Raw genomic sequence first — 21,993 nt, 5'->3', positions numbered from 1 at the left:
TATCCCAGAGGGTAGTTCCTAGAGCAGGGTCAGGTAATTATTTTGGGTAGAGGGCTGCTTACCAAGTTTTAGCAAGCCATCGAGGGCTGCAAGGGTAGCCTTGCCCCTTGAAAAGTGCCCTGCCCTGTGGTCACCACCTTGGGACCAGAAGTCCCACCCCCTAACTCTTGACCTTTGCCAGCAGAAGTCCCTCCCCTTGACCCCAAGAAATCCTCCTTTCAGCAACGGGCTTTGCCATCTCAGAACCAGAAAAGTACCAAATTATATTCTAAAAATCAAACATACTGCAATATTCATTCATTTCATTTCAAAAAATATTTTTGTCCTGATTTACATGTGTTTGTATAGAGTACCTAGAGGTAATACTATAATAGCTTAAAAGGAAGTCTTACTCTTGTATATTGGTGGGGGGGTATGGGTGGGTGGGCATAGGGTTGTAGCTGTGTGGGTATGTGGGGTGTGGGGCAGGGTATATGTGTGGGGTGGGGATGGATAGGCATTGGGTGTGGGGGGTGTATTCATGGTGGGCGATCATGTGGGTATGGGGTTTTGTGGGGCTGTGAGTGTGTGGGGGGAGGGTGGCTGGGGAGGGCTGTGGTATGTGTGGAGGGGGAGGTTTGCCCCCCACTCCACATGGCAGACAGAGCCCCTGCCAGTGCCCCTCCAAGCCCAGGCTATGCGATTCTGCCACTCCTGGCCCTGGAGCACCAGCATGGGCCCTGTGCTCCCGCTTGCCTCCATTTTTCTCTCCTGTCTGCTGTTCTCATGCCAGTTCCCTGCCCACCACCCCTCGCTGCTCAGGCACCACGTCCCAGTTGCACAGCCAAGACTGCAGAATACAGCAGGAGCTGAACTGGCCCAGCTGGCACTGCACGGAGCCAGCCAAGAATCCTGGGGGCCAGGCCAACTCCTGTTGAGTCTTGCGGCCCAGTGCTGCAGCCAGGAACCGCATGGTGGTTATTCTGCCCCAATTGCAGGGCTTTGCATTTGTCTTTGCAATAATGCAAACTTTGTGACAAATGTTGACTCAGAGGGCGCATCTACATGTTCATTAATGTGCCATAGTTATGGTGCATTACATTTAATATTTGGATAACCAGGTACTAAATCAATGTGCAGTAACTGGCGCTACTGCGCAGTAGCACTGGCACATGGCTTTTTAATGATGCTAACTGCACAATAGCCTAATACTACTGCACAGTAGTGTATTAACACAGGCTTTACCTGCGGCACGGTAGAAGTAGGCTACTGCACAGTTAGCATCGCATGTAGACTCACTCAGATTGCACCTTCACATCAACACAAGATGCACTCCTCAAAAAGAAAAGAACCTTAAATTAGGAATTAGTTTTTTTCAGAATTAGAAAATGAACTGGCACCAAGGTATCTAAGAAAAAGTGTTATTTAAGAATAGCAAATTTGTTCTGTGAATTATTTGAAAGCTAATAAATATGCTACTTGGTTGTCTTAATTTAAAGAAAATGATCTGCTGTATATATGTCTGCTGATAGTTATTACTGATTTTTAATCTGTTCTCCCTTATAGGAGGCTTACTCATTTGAATACTTAGATAATACATAAAGTTTTGTGTTTTTTTGGTCTTTTGGAGTTACTTTGGATGCATCACAGTTATATCATGCACCATATTTAATGATGCTGCATATTGTTTGGGTTTTGCCTGATGCTTGAAAAAATCTTAGAGACATGATGTTTACATATTAAGATGGGGAACAAGAAACCTGAAGACAGAATACTTCCTCCCTCTCTTTTTCCTCTTCCTCAGATATAAGTAAACTATTGCTTGCAACACAAACTTAAAGTAGATTTAAAAACACGTTAAAAAAATCGAATCATATAAACATAAAAAAATTAGTACAAAGCAGTCCTGTGATCTGTACTATGTAATTGTTCAGACTAGATGATCACAGTGGTTTCTTTTGGCTTTAAAATATATGCATCTATGCTATACATATCTTATAAATAAGTCAGTCTTACATGAACACGCATCTACACACACGATGAACACATACATGCTAGTGATGCAGTTTCTAAGTTTTAAGGAGTTATTTGTCACTTAAAAAAATGTTGGCAATCAAGTTGTCTCCTTTTGAAATGATAATGACCTTGTTCCAGCTGTCTCTGGAGGAATGACCCATGAGAAAAAATTTTGCTGCTTTCTTGATGGGTCTCAGTGTTTCACACATTTGTTTTGATTGGACAACCGCAGTATTAGGCCACTTGGTTTAGCTAGCAACAAGTGCTCTGGAAATAACTGGTATAAGTGTCCTTGCTGCAGCTTTTTTTGCATTACTCTTTACATTTGTTTTTCAGCAAATGAAAAGATTGAAGACATCAATGGCTGTCCAAAGAATAGATCTCAAATGGTAAGTAGTATTCATGGGTGTTTTTACAAAATGTGACTATTAATTTCATTGTGATTGTTGCAATGCTTGCACCAATATGTTGGAAAGGCAAATCTATAACTTGTAGTGCAGTATTTATGATTTATGTCTGATTCTGCTTAAGTCAACACATAATGGATTGGGTTTGAATGTATTAGGACATATTTAGAAGGTTTATTATTTTTCATTTGTAATAATATTTTGGTATACTTTATGTTTAAACACGAATAAACAGAAGCAAAACACTGTGCCTTTAATTTAGAATATGCTGCTTCCAGAAGCAGGGAAGTAGATGTGCATCTGATTCTTTGTCAGAGCTGTTAGAAGTACAGCGGGGAATTTGAAAGCTAAGAAAAAGAATGAAGATTCCTTCTGTCCTTCCCAAAAGACTCTGGGAAATACCTTTCATATTTTCATATAATAAATGTTGACAAAGCAAGGAGGAATTTGCAAATTAGCAGTTGTATGAAATTCTTAAAACACCCATTGTCTCTTGATTCACTGATGGGTTTTACTATGTAAAAAGTTATTTCTTATCTTGTTTATACTTAATGTGTACAACCACAGCGCCAAAAGAGGCTGCATTACAACTGAAAGCATATAGTATAGGAAGAATATGTTTACTGTCAGAGATAGTTAAGCTAAGACTGTAGGCAGAAAATATTTGAATTTGTCAGCAGTAATAGATCTATATTAAGAAGAAGAACTTTTTAAAATCACAGTCATTAAATAAAAACCTTTGTCTGTTTGTATTTTATGCAGAATCTGTTATGACACTTCATTTAAAAATATGTATGAATTTTTACCAGATATTAAATTTAGATTACCTTGGGACAATGTGGTTTTAGTACATATGTTTTCTTTCCCGTGTTTTCAGCTCATTTACACCAACTAATGTAAGCAATAGAAGAATTAAGGATTTGACAAGGTTTCCATCGCAGAATCTGAAATCATTCTGTTTGGCCAATCTGTTGGAGGCTTTTCTCACTGAGTTTCTGTGCTCTTTAGAATTATGGAACAACCACTCCTTAAAATGAAAAACATCTATACAGATTTATTGTGGCTACTTTTACTCCTCAGTAGAGACTGGCTGCTATTTTAGCCATAGCCGTAGCAGCTGTCTAGAGTATAAATAATTGAGGAAAATTTGAAGTTCATTGTAATTGAATGTTCCACAAGTATAGTGCAAGAACCTATGTTATTCATGACCAAAGTTTATAATAAATTCCACTCTGTTGTAATTGAAGTTTGGACAAATTAATACAGAAATCTCTAAGAATCAACAACCTTTTTCAAGCTTTTATAACTAGAATCCACAATGCAGTTTGTTGCAGAAGCCAGTTTTTGGCATAACTGCTCTCAAAATATATGCTGTACCAGAAACTGTGAAACAAGTTAAAAAGGCCTATGTCCCCTGGCCTGCTCTTGGCTTCTGCTCCATTGGTGTGTGTAGAAGTATGTAATGGCAAAGGGCTGTGAAATTCTGGGGCTTTATGTTCCTTATCATTGGAAGCACAAGGAGCATGACTATTTGTCCATGACTGAAATGTGCATGTTCAGAGCTATTCATTGTATTGCACTAAAGGTGCAACTTCTATGTGAAGGGCATTTCAGATAGTACAACCTGCCCCATATTCTTCAGTGTACTGGACATTGCAATCCTTTATTAGACCAACTAGATAGTAACAAAAAAATTCTTTCTTTTCAAGCTTTCAGGTACACACACCCTTCTTCAGGCTGAGGAGAATTGAAAGATTGTAAAAGGTCTCCTAGGTAGAAAAGAAACTTAATTTTGCTCCCTGGTTGGTTGGGATGCAGGGTGCCTCAAGACTGCAGAGTAGGCAGTCCTGGGCAGCTCCCCCATCTCCACATGCCTCACTTTGGAGGCTTGACTGTGAAACCCCAGCACTGCAGCGTGTGGATTCCCCTGCGGGGGGTTGGGGGGTGGGGAGGGATGAGCTGGGGCCTCCAGGCTTTGCTACCAGAAACTGCCCCAGTGATTGTCTGGCTTGGCAGGCTGATGGGCCACTCTTTCCTCTTAATTCTGAGTATGACTGCACCCCTTTATGACTGGAGTTATCCAGACTGGCCTGGAACTGCTTGGGGGGACAGGTGTAACCAGGGCCTTCCCGGTGCTGATTAGGAATTGGCCCGCCCTCCTATTTCTGAGCTAACAGCCTGCCTCTCTCTCCTGCCACACCTTGATGGAAAATGATTAAGATATTACCCAGGCGGGAGGCTGCCCATTTTCTGCCCCAATTTCAGGGACTACTATCTGCAGCTCTGAACCTCTGCTACACTGCAGCCCATGCCTTGCAGATGGCACCTCCATTCTTAACGTCTCTGGCCCCATACTGGGCCCCATAACACTCTAGTCTGGACCCCAACTAGATCTGTTCCCATCAGGCGGCATACTCTGCTCTCATTCTGGGCTGCTTAGCTCCCTGCACTCTCAGGTGTGGCCCCCCCCACCTAGGAACTTTGGCCACACAGGCCTTATCTGCAAGGCTGGTTGGAACCACAGGCCCCTGGCTCTGGGCATCCCTTGTGGTGGGCCCCTGGCCCTTTTGACCCTTCTGGTCCTGGCCCCAGCATTGACCAGTCAAGGGTCCCTCAAGTCAGGCTTCTGAGCATCTAGCCCATACTCTTTAACACTGGTCTTCCTTCTTGAGCCCTACTATGGGGTTACCCACCTGGTTGTGGGAGCTGGGGTTATTAAGGTGCCCCAATGCACCTTTCACTGGGGAGGTAACAGGCCTGGCATTTTTGGGGGCTCCCATGCCACCGGGAACCCCACCAGGCCACCATCCCTGGCAGGCTGCAGTTTCAAGTCATGCCAAGAACCCAGAGCCTCCTCCATCCCCATAGCCCCAGCCCATAAATCTCCAAGCTGTTCCTGAGCCTCAGCTCTGCCAGTTGATGTCTGTCTAAGGCTGCCAGCAGCAAACTGCAGCTTCTGTATACCTGGTTCTCAAAATGGCTGCCTTCATCAGGCACTTGTTAGCTGCCTGACTCTGCCCTTAAAGTGTCAGGTACCCAAAGGTGCACTGCCACACCAGGGAATACAGAGTAACTGCCAGCAGTTCAAGACTGGGTGCATTAACTCTCTGCCCTGGTGCTGAGGCTCTCTTGGCTCCACTGTGCCACAGGGAGTCTCCTCCAAACAGCAACTGGCCATCTGGAGCTCCCAGTCATGCAACTCAGCACTCCAGGTATAAACTGCCCCAGCCTGTCCATTTCCCCCATACATGACCTGATTTGTCCCTCCTGCTAGTCTTGCAATGCCTGGTGCCAGAAGTCCACAGTACGTGGCCTGAGCTCAGAGGCTGAGACCATAGTTTGTAACATTTCGTTTTCATTTCACCAGCATCTTGTACATGTATCTTTCATTCACTCAGCAGGTGTTCAGCTGCCTGTCCTGGACCCACCATGCTATCTACCATGAGCTGGCCTTCTGCACACCAGTGGAGAGCCTACAGAAAAGGGGGAGGAGTTGCTTAGCTTGCAGGAGTAGGGCAGGGCCAGGTCCAGTGCCAGCATGGGCCCATTATTGCAGGAGTGGAGCTGGGGGTTGCCTTGACGGGTTGATACAGTGAATACCTGCACTGTGAGAATCAGGTTCAGCCAGCGCCCATTGGAGTTCACCCATGGATCAGATCACAGGGGAGAGGTAGATGTGCTGCTGGACTGCTTGCCAGCCTGTCCAGGTGAGGAACCCAAAAATTGGCCTGGCAGCAGCAGCTTGAGCGGGTGAGATAACAGTTCCCACATGGGAATCCTTTCATCACGTGTTCTTTTCCTGGACTGGGCAGGAGGGGTAGAGGGAGGTGGGGGCTGGAGTTTGTCAAGGGGACATTTTTCCCTCATTCCTTCAGTGTTTGTCAGGCATAGCTGCATCATATCTACTGTCCATGACCTGGGGGTGCTTTCTGCCAAAACTGCTGTTTACCTTTTTGCCTGATGAGCTCAATAAATGCTATCAATGCATTTCTGTGAGTGCTGTGTGAGGAGGGGCGGGTATTTATGTCCAAGTGCTTGAAGTATCTGTGCTTAGGCTCCAATCTGCCATGAAGCACAACATAGCCCTGAGAGAAAAGGATATGTTCATTAGACAGATTTATGATCCCATTAAATGGGACATGCACACTCAAGAGCAGGGGTGGAGGAGAGGAACTGGCACTTTGACTGGACTCCAGGATTCAGGGTTGGGGTGGGGGGAAAGCAGGAGATTCACCCTCCCCCTACACCCCAGCATTCCTGCTCCCCCACCCAGCCACAACCCCTTTGTGGCTTCTTGGCTATAATGGCCTGAGAGAAGGTTATGACCACAGGGGATGGTCTGTAGCAGCCTTGGCTCCCCCTGCTATCCCTTCCTCACCCCACAACCCAAGGGCTCTGTAAACCTGAATCCCCATCATGGTCATGCGGAGCTGGGGCAAACCTTGCCATCATGGATTACACAGCATCCTCATCCGTGGCCTGACTTATCAGGAGAAGTGTTGGGAGGAGCAGCTGCAGGTCCTGCAAGATGTGGCTGCGGGTTCTGCAGGAGTCACTGCAGGTTCTACCTCTGTGCTGGTACCAGGAGGCCTGGTACACACCTCATGCCTGTAGGAGGGATGCAGAGACGTGTGATAGAACTCGCCACAAAAGAGCCATGGCCTCTGTGTGCAGAATGGTGTTATTTTGTTATTTTTTCCCCCACAAAAGCCATTGGATGGAGTAAGAAAGTGGAGTGCAATTATAGAATTTGGAATGGGCTTCCAAGGGAGGTGGTGCTCTCCCCTACCTTGGGGGTCTTTAAGAGAAGGCTGGATAGGCGTCTGGCTGGGGCCATCTGACCCCAGCACACTTTCCTGCCCAGGGCAGAGGATGAGACTCAATGATCTGTTGAGGTCCCTTCTGACCCTAGTATCTATGAATCTATGAATCTTTAATATTTCAGAGGATTTAGCTTCCTAATTTACACTTGCACACATAACAGGTTATTCTTATTTTCTTTACAGGTGTATAGAGCTCAGCAGTTCCACCTGATGAGCTTTATTCACTTCTGAAATTACTGTCTTCCTTCCCCCTTCCCCCAAGCTGTAGAATTTTTTAATACTTGTAACTGCTCTTAATGATTACCCAACTCGGGATGGGATTTTCCCCAGCTCTGGCAATTTCTCTAATTCATTCCTAGGAGACAAAACAAGGGCAGGCCGAAGTTGTACTTTACAGACTAAACAATACAGTACAAAGACACAAAAACTCAATCCTGGTCCACTTGAAATGAAGGGAAAATTACTCCAATTTCAGATGTAACTATTACTATATTTCAACAACTTGTATGCGACTGAAGGAATATGTGATCAACTTACTCCCTCCCCCCCAAGTTGCCTGCATTATCTATTGGACTACTTCAGAAAAACACACAATGGGAGTGCAACTGCCCTGAGTACAAACAAACAATGCCTTTGAAAATCTTGGAAGAATTTTTTTGTACACAATGTGTTGTCCAGGCACTGTAGGTCATGGCCCCACTGCATGTCCTGCAGACACACAAGACCTCCTACCAGCTGTTAATGTAGGCTGCCAACTAATTAAGCATTTAAAAAGCACTAATGGAATATTGACACAGTACCAAATACCTGGTGAACCTGTCATCCATTCTGGGGCATGAGCTGGCAAATGGGACACCTGACTGCCTCCACTCAGTAGGGCTTCAAAAGAGTGGCACTGTTTCTCTCTTGGCTTCCTAAATTCTGTACAGATTTTAGGGAATCTACAGGGTTCAGAAGGGAAAATAAAATCACTGCTTCTTTTGCAGGCAGCAGATTGGGAAGCTGAGGAAGGAGTTTCCTCTCCTTCCACTGAAAAATGTGAGGGGTTTCCTAAGGCAAACATCATAGGCACTCTTGGCATTTATATAGGTCCATTTGTCTGCCCTAATGCACCAGAGATCTGGCACATTGGAGTAGACTTGATTAATAGAATCTGCTCCGCACATGAGCTAACCTTCAACGCATTTTAGTTCAAAAGCGTGCTGCCACCATTTTCTCAGCACTGATGTGCATTTTTCCCTTTATACAAATGCATACACTGCAGCGTCGGACGCTTTCAAAAGCGCCAGACACAGCAGCACAAACATGTGTACAAATGCCCTATGTCCCTGAGGGTTTGAGTTTTTTTTAATTTTATTTCTGAGTGGGTCTAAGATAGGAACACTACATTAAGGGTAGCAAGGCCATTGGATATTATTGTTAATATAGCCAGTAATAGCGACAACTGTAAAACAGTAACTAATAAACAATGTTGGAGCTTGACAAAAGAAAGCTAGCTGCCTTATGTATGTATTTATGGGACTCCCAGCAGCAGACCTTAAACTCTGTAACAGATTGTCTGAAACAGCTTTCTATGAAGTGCACATTACTTCCAACCATTATTCAAGTGACCGTAATTATTAGAAATTGGCTTTGAGACATGAGAACAGAGGAACACTGTCTGCTTCTTTATGGGCTATTGAATGCATCCAAGATTTCGGGACTATGGATCCGTCCGTAAGCTGGACTCATGGGTTTCTGGTCCTGCATCCTATATTGAGCACAGGCAGTGCAAGTGTTCTCACAATCTACATTTTACATGTGCATTCAGTTTCCCTAGACAAATTGGAAAGTAGTGATGCTACACATTATTATGCATAGGTATGCCGATGCACATTTTGGGTGTGTCCAAGTATATTTTTTACTTCCACTGGGGAACTTGCCCATTGCCAGAAATCAGTGCAGATGAATCAGTTCTTAAGACAGGATAACTGTGAGCAGAGACATCCCTAGTTTCTTTCAACCTGAAATTGGAGTGGAAGTCCATTCAGCACTTGCTCACCTGCACCCATGATAATACACAATAAGAGACATTCAGAAATAAGCAGTTTTCTTTGATTGCATGGATCTATGCTAACCAGAAGAGTCAGAGTGGAGAGAGGCAGGCCCTATGGGGAAGATAGACCGAGCCAAGACACTGAGCAAGAGCAGTGTCCTTGCCAAGACTGCTCCTACAGGGTGAGTCAATAAGGCCAAATGGAGAGGAAGGATAAGTGTCTGGGGAGAGAAGTTTGTACTGTACTTCTCTGTACTGATGAGAAGGGAGTTCCCTAGCCTGTAGGTATGGTACTGGTTCTTCCTCCACAGGTGCATCACCTTGCACTTGTCGGTGTTGAATCCCATCCTATTCACATCCGCCCACCCTTGTAACCTGTCTAGGTCAGATTGTAGCCTATTCCTCCTGTCTAGAGTGCCCACATCTTAGTGTCATCAGCAAATTTGAACAGGGTGCTTTTTAACCCCTCATCCAAGTCACTGATGAAGATGTTGAATAGTGCGGGCCAGAGGACCGAGCCCTGCGGAACCCCACTGCCCACATCCCTCCAAGTCCAAAATGACCCATCCACCACCACTCTCTGGGTGTGGCCCTCCAGCCAGTTGGTGACCCATTTGACTGTGTAGGTGTCAACACCACAGTCCCCCAGTTTCTTAATGAGAACAGGGTGAGAGACAGTGTCGAAGGCCTTCCGAAAGTCCAGGAAGACTATGTCCACTGCTACCCCTGCATCTAAGGATTTGGTGACCCGGTGGTAGAAGGCCACCAGGCTGGTCTGACAGGACCTGCCTCTAATGAACCCGTGTTGGTTGCCACTAAGCATAATCTCCCCTGCTGGCCCCTCGTGGACATGTGCCAGAATAGTTCTCTCAAAAAGCTTGCCCAGGATTGAGCTAAGACTAACCGGCCTATAGTTTCCTGGGTCCTCCATCCTTTCCTTTTTGAAGATGGGAACCACATTGGCCCTCTTCCAGTCCTCTGGCACCACACCAGAGCACCACAAGGGCTCATAAAGCCGTGCCAGGGGTCCCGCAATGACCTCAGCTAATTCCCTCAGTACTCTAGGGTGGAGATTGTCCAGACCAGCTGATTTGAATACATCTAGTCCCTCCAGAAGTTCCCTAACTAGTTTCTCACCAACCCTTGGCCTAGGTGTGCCTCCCCTGGGGTCTAAGGGGGGCCCAGAGTTGGGGTGGCTGTTCCGGCCCCTGCTCAGGAAAATGGAGGCAAAAAAATCGTTAAATATGTTGGCTTTGTCGTCTGGTGTGATGACCAAATCAGATCAATGTGATGACATTGATCCAGATTATTATAGAGTGGGATCTACCATTTGTATAACACTCTCTGTTCCTTGCCTGTCTGTTTGGTTATGACTGTAGAGTGCTTTTTGCACACCTACCATGCAGTAAGTGTAACTTCTGTACCTGGCCTATAATTCAGTGCATGGAACAGGTTCATAAACGAAGTTTTCATCTTAGATTCTCAAATAGCAATTAAGCCCACTGACACTGAAAATGTTCTACTTTTTAAATGTTAATTATTGCCTTTTCACAGTTGTTCAACATAGTTTTGTAATATTTATGTATGCATCTAGATTGAACCAGTAAAACCTGTATTTTTCCATAACGAATGGTTCCTGCTGAGATAAGAAAAATCTTGTCAGTTGAGTTATGGAGCAAGCCAGGACAATCATAGACCTGCTACATAGAATGAAGCATCCAAAAATAGCTTCTTTATAAGAAGGGTAAAGTGTAAAATAAAGGCAGTTGCTTGTCTGTGTTTACTTTTTGGAACACAAAAGCATAGTGTGAGCTTCTGTATCAAACGCCTGGAGTGCACAAGCCTGGAAGAAGTGTCCTTTTTTAATGCTTTTGTGTTACAGAATTTAGGAAACGGATTTCTTCTGTTAATCAGTTTGTTCATTAGCTAGTGGATAAAGACTCAACATCCACTACCCTTGAAGTATTGTGGTATCTAGAAATTATAGAAGGTTATTGTTAGGGGTCTACTTAAATCACAGTTTTGCAGATTTCATGGAAACCATGAAATTCATTATGCATAGTAGTATCTGTTTTTTAAAACATCATTTGAAATTTTTCACACTATGGTACCTGAAATTATTACTTATTCCACTTCAGATTTGTGCCACAGATTTACAGGGCATTACGCAAAAAAACCAAAACTAAGCAGTACTATGCAGATACCAGAGCTACCTTTGTATGGGTTATCATTAGTATGGGTTATCAACAGAAGCACAGTTAAAACGGTTTTAGCATAGAGCTATGCCCAAGCTGTTTAATCTTTCCTTGTGCTGTGTGGACTCTAATACTTGAGTCAGGGCAGTCTAACTGACTCAAAGTATCTTTTTATGGCACTGCATCAGGGCTTATAGAAATGCCCAAAGATACAAACTCGCTATTTGAAAGTGCTAAGAGCTTGGTCCTGCCATCTGGTGAGACCTTTACATTAATCAAAAGCTTCACTGAATTTAGCAGGGCTCCATGTGGGCACAGATGACCATTTTCAGAGATCAAATTCCAGGATGCGGTCTTCAGTTACACAAATATAGAAATCCTGCCCCCATTCCCTGCATCCCATCCATCTATCCACCCACCCACCCACACATACACACACACATGATAGTGACAAGTATTTGAAAATGCAAAGAACCTGACAAATGCATATGTTTATGACTCTTGAAAGTTCTGATTATCAAACTAAAATTACAAAAAGGAAAAAAAAGAGAAGGATGACACTTGACTGGAAGTCAGTGATGGAGATGTGTTTAGGTAGTGACATTTTCATGTGGGAATTTGAAGCAGGAAGAGGATGTTTGACCTAACTGGAGAGGAAGGTTGTTTCTGGGACTGGTGATAAAAAAACAGAAAATGCAATTAGTAGGAGTAGGAAGAGGAGCATTAAGGTAAAAATAAGGTGCTGAGAGGGAGACAAAGGTAGAGCTGCGATATGTCTTGAACAAAAGGATGAGCTATATTAAACTTGATGTGGAAAGAGTTGAGGAGACAATGCAGGGTTTTATTAAGGAGGCTGCTGTATTCAAAGAAGGAAGAAAGAAAGATCAATTAACCCAAAGGTTAGATTAAAGAAGCACAAAAAAGAAGAGTCAGGAAGGCCTGAGAAAGGGAGTTTATAGTGATTCATATTAGGAAGAACCAAATTTTACTCTGGTGTTTTGACAATGATAAGGAGGAAGAGAGAGGTTTTAAAAATGTTAGAGGGAGAAATGACACTATCTGACAAAAGCCAAAGACAACCCAGGTGTCATTGGAAGGATAAGGAGGACAGTAGACCTGTCAGCAATGATGGAAGAAAAAGGAGGAGGAATGTGCAGGGTGGGGAGTTGAAAGTTTTATTTATCTGCACTGGGTCTGAGGAAGCAGTGGGATGTCCAAGAGGAGATATTGGAGAGACAGGAAGAAATGCAGCCTGGACAGAGATCACAGTTTTCCCTCTATAATTAGAATAGGAAATAACTGAGGTAACCATGTGGTTGGGAATTATTATTTTTTAATGCTGATCACTTCTGTATGTATCTGCCTGGAGAGAGAGATGACACTAAGAGGGGGAAGTATGTTCTGTGCATTCAGCTGAGAGTGCATCACAGTTTGGCCTGTAATGCTGTAAATTAAATATATGAAACCAATATCCTATCAGGCTGCAGTGTACAATGAGAAGGTTCACTCGGCCTGTTACTTTTTAAAATGTGTTTTTATTTCAGTATAGGCCAAAAGCCCAAAAGTGTCCATTCCCTTCATTCAGGTATAAATCAAGGACCAAGTTGTTGGTATCCTGGCTTTACTTCTAAGGTAAAGCTCCTTTAACAATGGGAAGAGGGACATTTATTTTCAAAATGACAGCATCTTGACTTTATGATAGAACAGGAAAGATGGGATTCAGCTGCATAACAGTTGTGGACTCTACAATTACATGTAGGTGACAAATCTTACTTGTATTTTGAAAATCAACCCCTAAATAACATATTTTAGTTTCCCAAAGTTGTGGAACAGCCAATAAGGTCAGTCTGGTAGATTCCCAGAAAAACCCCAAACATTTAGCAAATCAGTAGGTTCTGGTTTTAGGGTTTTTTAAATTTATCTTTCAGCTCATAAAATAATTCACTTGGTAGCTTCTTATTTTTTGTGCAGAAGTTTATGAAATGACACGCAGCACATAATACATAATCATCCAAGGAATTAATGTCCAATAAACGAATTCTACATTCCTTACAGAAAGAAGGAAATCCTTAGAATATTTCTTTCATTAGAAAAACAGATATGCTTACAACATGCCTTGGCAGTCATGAAAGTTTCAAAGCAAAGGTGGAAATAAATTTGAGGCGCATTGGCCTTCCACTGAGAACAGCCAGCTCCAAGTTCCTGACAATGTCACCTCAGGCAATCTGAATGATCTCAGCTTCCAGGATGGAAGAACAAAGAAAGCGTTGCTTCCAGGAAAGCCAGGAGACAAACAGTGAAGTATTTCAGAGATACCGAGAAACAAATCGGCAGCTGGTACAGTCTCCGAAACATAGGTATAACATGACCCCTGTGGCAGATCAGTAGTCAGTGTAAAGGAGGATTGCTCAAATTAAATAATTGGAGATGTCTCGATTTATATGAATCTGACCTAATGTTTGTAACTTGCCATGTTAGTTTGAAGTCAAATAGAAGGCTGGGGTAGATTGTCACCTTATAGACTAACTAAAGTAGGGGGTGTGTATGTGGGTCTATGTACAAATCATGACTTCAGACAAAGATAATAAACTATATTTTTCTGCTCATGGATGGCACCACACTCAGCCAAATAAAATGGACTCGTGTGTGTGTGTGTGTGTGTGTGTGTGTGTGTGTGTGTACACACATACGTGCACTTCAGTTAGTCTATAAGGTGCAGATCTACCCTGTCTTCTTATGTATGTAATATCTTTAAGTAAATGAGCAGCTACCTTTTTGCCTTAACCCTGAAATAACTAAAAAGGATGAGTTAGGAACTGTCAAGAATTTAGACTTTAGGTCCTTAGCTTCCCTTCTATATCTTTTAAAAATAATTGTTGTGAGGGTTGGAGGCCTGAAAACTCAACCTATTCAGTTTTCCATTGCCAGCACCCAGATTACTACCACCCAGCACAGGAAGATGGTAGAGTTCACACCATTATATTTCTCAGTTGACTGCAGACACTGCTGTTAAATGCTATTACCTAATGCTAAGCATGCTGCCCCCCACATTTTGCCAGTTCAGCCCTGATATAAATCTTGAGAGTATGGTCTGAAGAATAACAGCAGGATTGAATCTGGTGTTCAGAATGGAAATTACATTCAGGCTCTCTCAGAGAAATACTGCCAAGCCGCCTAGTTGATTCTCACACTGTCTTTATTTTCAGGCATTCCTTTGGAACTTGATCCTTGAAACTGCGTCACTTTTATACCCCCCCATTGTAATTTAGATGAGTATGACTGCCCACAGCCCCTTATAGTTTGTAGGAACCAAAGTACACATGTTAAACCACCAAATGTAAAGGGTTCTGCTGCTCAGGAATAAACTGTCATTTTGGAGAGTGGTACAGAAGAGATTAAAAGCAATGCAAATGTGTTTTCCTCTATGCATTCCAGTCATACAAGTTTTCAGAAACATAATTCATGACTAAATACAATTATGTATTTAAAAATAATCCTTCTGTGAGATTGTTTGGTGTCTTGGTTTTTGTTAAATGTTATTTTTCCTTTATTCTGTGCCCCAGGAAGTTTTTATCTGTGCGTCAGAGTGTCTGAATGTCTCCTGTGTTTGGGGTTCCTATAGTAACAGGCGGGCATCCCTTGGCTTTAGCATAGTATGTTTCAGCACAGCTGTATGTTAGTTTAGAGGGAAAACATTGCCTGGATCAGTGCCAGACTGTACTGCATGTGGAGACACTTGGCTAGATACTGAGTTTGGGAAAGTCTAGCATTGAATTATTTTAAGGCAGTCTGAATCTGTCTTGATCAGAGCAGGTGCCTAACATAAAGGCCTCTCTCCTGTTGACCCTTACTTGGAAAGAGCAGAAGGTGCCTGTGAAAATCACAGCTGCAATGCTCATGAGTTCTGCATCTCGCCACTGACAAAGGGGGGATACTTGGGAATGGTTTTTCACTCAGGGGCATGGCTTGCACTGTCAACCAGATTCAGGTTGCCTGGTTAAAAACTACTTTCTTCCCTTTCTCTTTGTAAATATTCACACACGGCTTTATTATTCTACCCAATAATGTGTAAAGTGGGTTTTATTAAGAACTTTCTTCTCAGCCTGGAGAAGAGAAGACTCAGAGGGGACTTGGTGGCAGCCTATTAGTACATTAGGGATGTACATCAGGGCCTGGGGGAGCATCTGATCACCAAGGGACTCCAGGGGAAGACAGGAAACAATGGGCACAAACTGACTGAAGATTGCTTCAGACTGGACATAATGAAAAACTTCTTTACGAGTTGAGTGCCGAGGGTCTGGAACAGGCTTCCTCCACAGGTGGTACAGTCACCCACCCTGGCAATCTTCAAAAAGCATCCTGATGCCCATCTTGCTGGGGTCATCTGATCCCAGCAGTCTTTCCTGCCCAAGTGCAGGGGGACTGGACCCAATAATCTTGTAAGGTCCCTTCCAGCCCCTAACATGTATGAACCTATGAATCCAGTACAGGGAAATTTGGTGTCTTGGTTTTTCTTAACTTTATTCTTCCTTTACCCTGTTCCTCAGTAAGTTTTTATCTGGATTGTCAGGATTTGTTACAATAAATCTTCTGCTTGAAGTTTCTAACCATGGGCAAATTCCTTACCGTACAACTGTAGGGTATTCTGTGTTGGGACACTCAGTACTTCTTCTGTTGGAGCTGTTCTCTGTATGTAAAGAAGACTCAAATTGTTCCTGAGTCAGAGAGCTAAAGAATGAGAACGACTCTCCAGCTTGGTGATTTGGGTACTCACCTGGGAGGGGTTGGGGAAGTTAGGGTGGAACACCTGCCTCCCAGCAGCAGCTAGTATGAGCTGTAGGTGAAATATTTATGCCTTCATGAAAGTGAATAAGATTTAGTAGCTAAACTGTTATTGCATGACTATGTATTTTTTAAAACAAACAGAAAAATGAAACAAGGAAAATTCATTAAAGAGAACAATTCCAGGTTTTCATATGGTGATAAGCAGGGATCCAGGTTTTCCATTTCTACAGAAAAATGCAGATTTTCTCCTTTAAAGGAAAAAACTGCAGAAAACCGCGGTTTCTCTTTGTAGACTGACAGGCTGATGGGGAGTGGGAGGGAGGGGCACATGCCCCCTTAGATTTCTGTGCTCACAGTGGGCATGAAGCCCGGGCAGAGGAAGTCAGCATGGGAGGGCAGAGCGGGAGGCAAGACTCTGATGCCACTGCCGGGACCCCTGTGCCAGCTGTGCTACCAGCAGCACGAGAAGTAACAGAAATGGGGGGTGCCCACTGCCCTCACCTCCTCCCGCTGCCAGCTGCTCATGTGCTGGGCCACAGCTGTACCCTGCTGCCATAGCCCAACCACAGCTGCTGCTCCCCTCAGGTGGCCCATGCTGCCCCCCATCTCACCTCCCTCCCAGGGTGCACAAGTGGCTGGTAGCAGGAGGTGAGGGTAGCATGCCCCGCCCACTCAACCTCAAGTCCAGTACTCCTTGTGCTACTGGTGGTATGACTGCTGCAAGAGTCTTGCCACCCCACTCTGCCTTTCTGCCATCCCGCTGGGCTGTAGAGGGCAGCCTGCATCCTCCCCACACCTACTCTGTTTGGGTCTGCTCTGGCTACGCTACCTGCAGGTGGGGGAAAGGAGCTTGGGCTCTGCTCCCAGCTACAGCATCCACCACCTCCTGCGCATGGCGGCTGGAGCTTGAGTGCTGGTGGCTGGCTCCAGCTGGCACCCATGAGGCAGAGAGCAGGCAGGATGCAGCCACCAGGTCCCACAACCGGGGGTCCCTGGGAGTGAGGGGCAATGACATGGGCAGGGGCAGGGCACCAGCATATTAGGGCTGCTCAGCAACACAAAGCAGTGGAGGTGGGGACAGCTACAGCTGGATCCATGTCCTTGTGAGCAATAGGGGCAGGGAAAGCTCTGATTTTCTATGACAAAGAAAACAAAATCAAATGCCAAAATATATAGGTATTTAGAATTTATTCTATTGTAATGATTGAGGTACTGGTACGCTTCCAAATTGCTTTACAATTGTAAATATATCAGTAGAGCATTGTGTTCAACTATATATTTTATATATATATGGTGGCATTTTTATCACAGAAAAAATTTGGATTTTGGATTTTTTAATCAGAAACTTTTGGATTTTTAAACAAAGAAAACCAGGATTCCTGGTGATAAGGCTGCAGCATAAACACAAAGAAAAAGGGAAGTCAGAGATGGGAGACTGTCCTTAATTTACCTTATTGTGCCTAGATTCTAGAGTATATCCAATATGTATAATTGTCTGCTTTTAAGACCCCTGGAGGCACAGCACACTCTATTAACTTCAGCTTTTGCATGGGCTTTTGCCATAGCTGAATTTGGTCTTGGAAGTGGAAATTGTGTTCAAACTAAATTGTGCATAGAGTGAATTAGGGACGGAACCTTAACTATACATTTTGTTCCTTTTTTATTGAAGTGAGATACACAATGTTATTTTTTCTTGACATTTATGACAGCATTTTTCGTATCATCTTGCAGGCCAAGGAAGGCTTAAGAACCATTGATGAACCAGTTAGATTGTAACTCTAATTTATTCCACCCTGTATTTGGGGTTAATTCATTCATTCCCTTTCTCAGCTATAGCTATATCAAAAGCTTTGTATGTGTCCAAAATAAAATGGTTCTGAATAATATAATTTTAATGCATATGTTGAAAGAAAGAGATACCTGATCATGTCTGCATAGTTCAGCTCCTGTTTTCTCACTTCCTCATAGTGGCTTTGCTTTCTGAACAAAACCCCTGTTGTCTTCACCCATAAAAAATGCATGGTGAAATACTTCATGAAGTTTCATGAAATTGCATGACACTGAGCAGATAGTCTAGTGTGCCTTGCTCATACTAAACAAGAATGTGACAAATTTCTCTGTCAAGTTGGTGATTTAATAGCTAACAGTGTTTACACAACTGCTTCTCCTGCCACCTAGGTTTCTGTCTCTATTTAAATATGTCCCTATAGTACACCTAGCACTAAGCTCTCCACATTCAAATACACAAGTGAGTCATACTTGTGACAAAGGATTATGCAGATAAAATAAATTTACCTTCACCTTTGTTAGAAAGTCCCTTTGTGGATCTTTGCTTTCAAGCTTCTGGTCATGTACTATAACTATGTGAGTGTATTTAGTTGTTTTTTTTTTTTAACTAGTTGGTCTTTCTTGAGAGATACAGTGATATGCATCCAGGACATATTTTTCTAATGGTTTTAGCTAGTATTATTTTATAAGTCTCAAATCTGTCTTTCTCATTTTGAGTGAATTGTACAGCAGCAATTCTGGTGACTGCTGTGACTGTGCTGAACCAGAGTACTGGGTCTAGATACAGAAGGAAGAGCAGGGAATGTACAGTTGATATTGTCCCAGCTCAACAAGTAAGTAGAAACAGGTGGAGCCCCCAGTGAATGAATGTGCATGCATGCGCACAGATACACACAGGTAATAGGAATGAATACATGTGCGCACAAACACACACACAGAGGTAACGAATAGGCCCTTGCCTTTCACAAGGCCTTGGCACTTGTCCAGTGTGTGCTGTTTCAAATGCATTTACAAGGCCCCAAAGTGTAAGCAGGCATATGTTCAAGCCATTTGTGACATTGCAAGTGCAGGCCAAGCGTTGCAAAGTTGTGGTCTTTCACCTGAGGCTCATCTCTGGGAGGTGATACCTTGGGAATATCAAATGTGCCTGTTTTATGGAGACATAGCTGTCCTCCAGGGTCCCAGAATGCACTGCTCCCTGCCCTCAATCACTGCTTTGGAGGCAAGAATTAACCCTTAATTATCCCAGTGAACTGTAAACTGGCCCATTGGTTCTTCATACATTGTACCCAGGGACTAGGGTTCTGCCCAAAGGAAGAGCAGTGTGGGGGCCTGCTACCAACATATGCTCCCCCCTCTTCCCTCCCTCCCCACCAAGTCTCACTTTTCCACCCGAGCCTCACTTTCTCCAACAAGTCTGCCTGCCCTTCAGTGTCTGTTTTCCCCAGGAACCACCCTCCCCCCTGGCCCCTCCACATCTTGGTTTTCTCTGTGACCCAGGGGCAGTGCTTTTCTCTGTGTTGTTCTCTGGAATCAACAAAGCAAGGCACGTGAGACCAGGGGTTCCTGAATTGTGGGTCATAAGTCCAAATAGGCTCATAACTTTAATGGATAGGGTCGTAACACAGCACTTTCTCCCACATCAGGTCCCACCTGCTGGACTATAGAGGCCCAGGGGAAGGACAGCAGGGCAGGGAACCCCAAGCCTGCAGCAGGCAGCCTGCATCCTCCTCCCAGCCAACCCCACAGGCTCCGCTCTGGCCATGCCACCCACAGGGGAGGGGACAGGGGCAGGAGGGCAGGGAGCCAGGCTCAACACTCTAGCCTCAGCAGCTGCTACTTCCTATGGGTGGAAGCTGGGGCTCAGATGCTGCTGGGGTGTGGGGAGAGGGTTGTGGGCCCTGGCCTGGGGCACCTGAGGAGAGTGGGGGGCTGAGGATTGGGAGTGAGGGGCACTAGCGGGGCCAGAGGGATGTGGACCAGGAGTGAGGGGCACCTGGGGGTGGGGGGCTCCAAGTTGGGAGTGAACGGCCATGCTGAAAATATACGGTCCTGCTGAGAAAATGGAGTCATAAATGGGGTCATGCTCAGGAAAAGTTTGGGAAGGACTGCACTAGACTATCTGTTCAGTGTCTCTCTAGCGGTGAGTGTGAGCAGTGCATGGGAACATGGAACCTGTGTGCCTGCTCCTGTTATGTCCCAGCTTTGCTACTGCACAAAAATCCATACATTTGGAAGGGCATAAATTGAATATGTGCCAAGATCCACAGACCTTATGACTTTCTTGCAAAATCTATATAGAGGCACTGTGCTTCCAAGGTGTGACCCTTCTAGAGCTGTCCTTGGAATGGAGCAGCTACGAATTGGCCCTTACACTGAACTGATCATAAGGCTTCATCTAACCCATTTATATTTAAGAGCAAGCTTGAGCTAAATCATCAGCTGGCATGCCACTTTGTACCAGATGAGAATATGGTCCATCATGCTGCTCCTTGTTTGAAAGGAACCCTTCTATGGTCAATTATTTTAATAATTTAATAATATTAATAAAAAAGTCTCAAAACAACATTCCAGAAAAATGTTTTTCAGAGGAAAATTTTATTTAGTCATTTTAAGTCTTTGCTGTATCCATTTGCTTGACTTTTGAAATATTTTTAGACATTCAAGTTCATTTGGAGACTTCATTACTTTAGTTAGTATTTGAGGGTATAAAATATTGCATCTAATAACCAGTTCTTGCTGCTTTAGAAGTTATCCTCTTCCCATTCTTTTTGAGACACTAAAGTTCTGTGAAAAATATTTTTTACATAGACTACAAAGGCTGAGGAATACTGATTATTTATTTGAGAAAGGCCCACTTGAATCAGGTTGATGACAAATAAATTGTTCTTTGCTGTTTTTGCTTCCACCCAAGGATTATAACCTTGATGTGATAGAGAAGCCCGCGTGATTCCAATAATCTTGTGAATTTTTCTATCTGGAGCCTTGTATTCCTGGGAGTGTCCTACCTATGGTGGCAGGGTCGAGAGTGAGGTTTCCAGACTAAGAGTGATCCAAAAGTAGAAGTAAATTTCCTCAATGGTGGAGCAGGCAGATGAAGAAAAAATACTTCACAGTGGCTGCAAAGTGGGGGTGAAGCCTGCAGTACAGTAGAAACCTCCAGTTATCTAGGTTTTCCTTGTCAGATTAAGGTTTCTTTCCTGCAAAGTACTATGTGGTTGCTGATGCACAATGTCAATCCTATGTTAAAAGAAGACAGGAGTGGGCGTATTGCTTCAATGGCATGTTCTACAGTGATGGGCGAGTGACTGGAAAATTGTGTTCAGCCGGATCACTCTATCTGCAGCCCAAATTGGGTAATGAAGTTTGCAACCTAGAGCATCTGCACCTTGATGGACAACCCTAATATTGACCTACCACAGTGAAAGACAGCACTTACAGCCAGAGAACGTGCATAATTTAAGATCGACGTCAGTGTACTTAGTAACACCAGATGTACGGAAGAGGGGCAGCTCACAGAACATGGTGATAGCTATACCTTTTTTTTTTTGGAAAGGAAAAGCCAAAAAAGACGGACATATTCACAGTGTGGCTTTTGTTGTCATGACTAAGATTATTACTCAAATGCTGGAATGTCCATGTGAGTGTCTCATGACCCTTTGTCTTCAGCTGACCAACGGACAACACAGGGGTCGAACATGCAATGTCATGAAAATGATATGTTGACAGGAACAGCTATAACCAATGCAGCTTAGCTATTCAGTTATGAGCTTTCTGCAGTATAGGAGCTGCTGAGTGCATAGCTATACTTCTTGTGTAAGTGCAGTGCTGTTGGCAAAAGTAGACTTTCTGCCTCTGGGACCATACCTGCTTCCCCAAACAGAAGCTTTGCCAGTAAAAGCCACCTTCTGCTATAGAGCTATGTCCACTCCTGGGTTTTGTTGTACTTTTCACACCCCTAGCTA

The 21,993-nt window shown here is 43.9% G+C and overlaps 1 protein-coding gene across 3 annotated transcripts in view; it reads left to right on the top strand.

Moving 5' to 3' along the window:
* NAV2 (neuron navigator 2) overlaps positions 1 to 21,993 on the top strand; it is a 406,244-nt gene that overhangs the window by 130,322 nt on the left and 253,929 nt on the right. For all 3 annotated transcript variants that reach the window (XM_019551622.1, XM_019551621.1, XM_019551619.1), the window contains exon 3: positions 2,332 to 2,384. In XM_019551622.1, the coding sequence (XP_019407167.1) occupies positions 2,332 to 2,384 (53 nt within the window). The remainder of the gene's footprint in view (positions 1 to 2,331; positions 2,385 to 21,993) is intronic.

Source organism: Crocodylus porosus, unplaced genomic scaffold (assembly GCF_001723895.1).
Source record: "Crocodylus porosus isolate Cpor-Errol unplaced genomic scaffold, CroPor_comp1, whole genome shotgun sequence".
Lineage (NCBI taxonomy): Eukaryota > Metazoa > Chordata > Crocodylia > Crocodylidae > Crocodylus > Crocodylus porosus.
The sequence above is the reverse complement of the archived record's forward strand: the minus strand, read 5'-3'. Positions and strand labels throughout refer to the sequence as shown.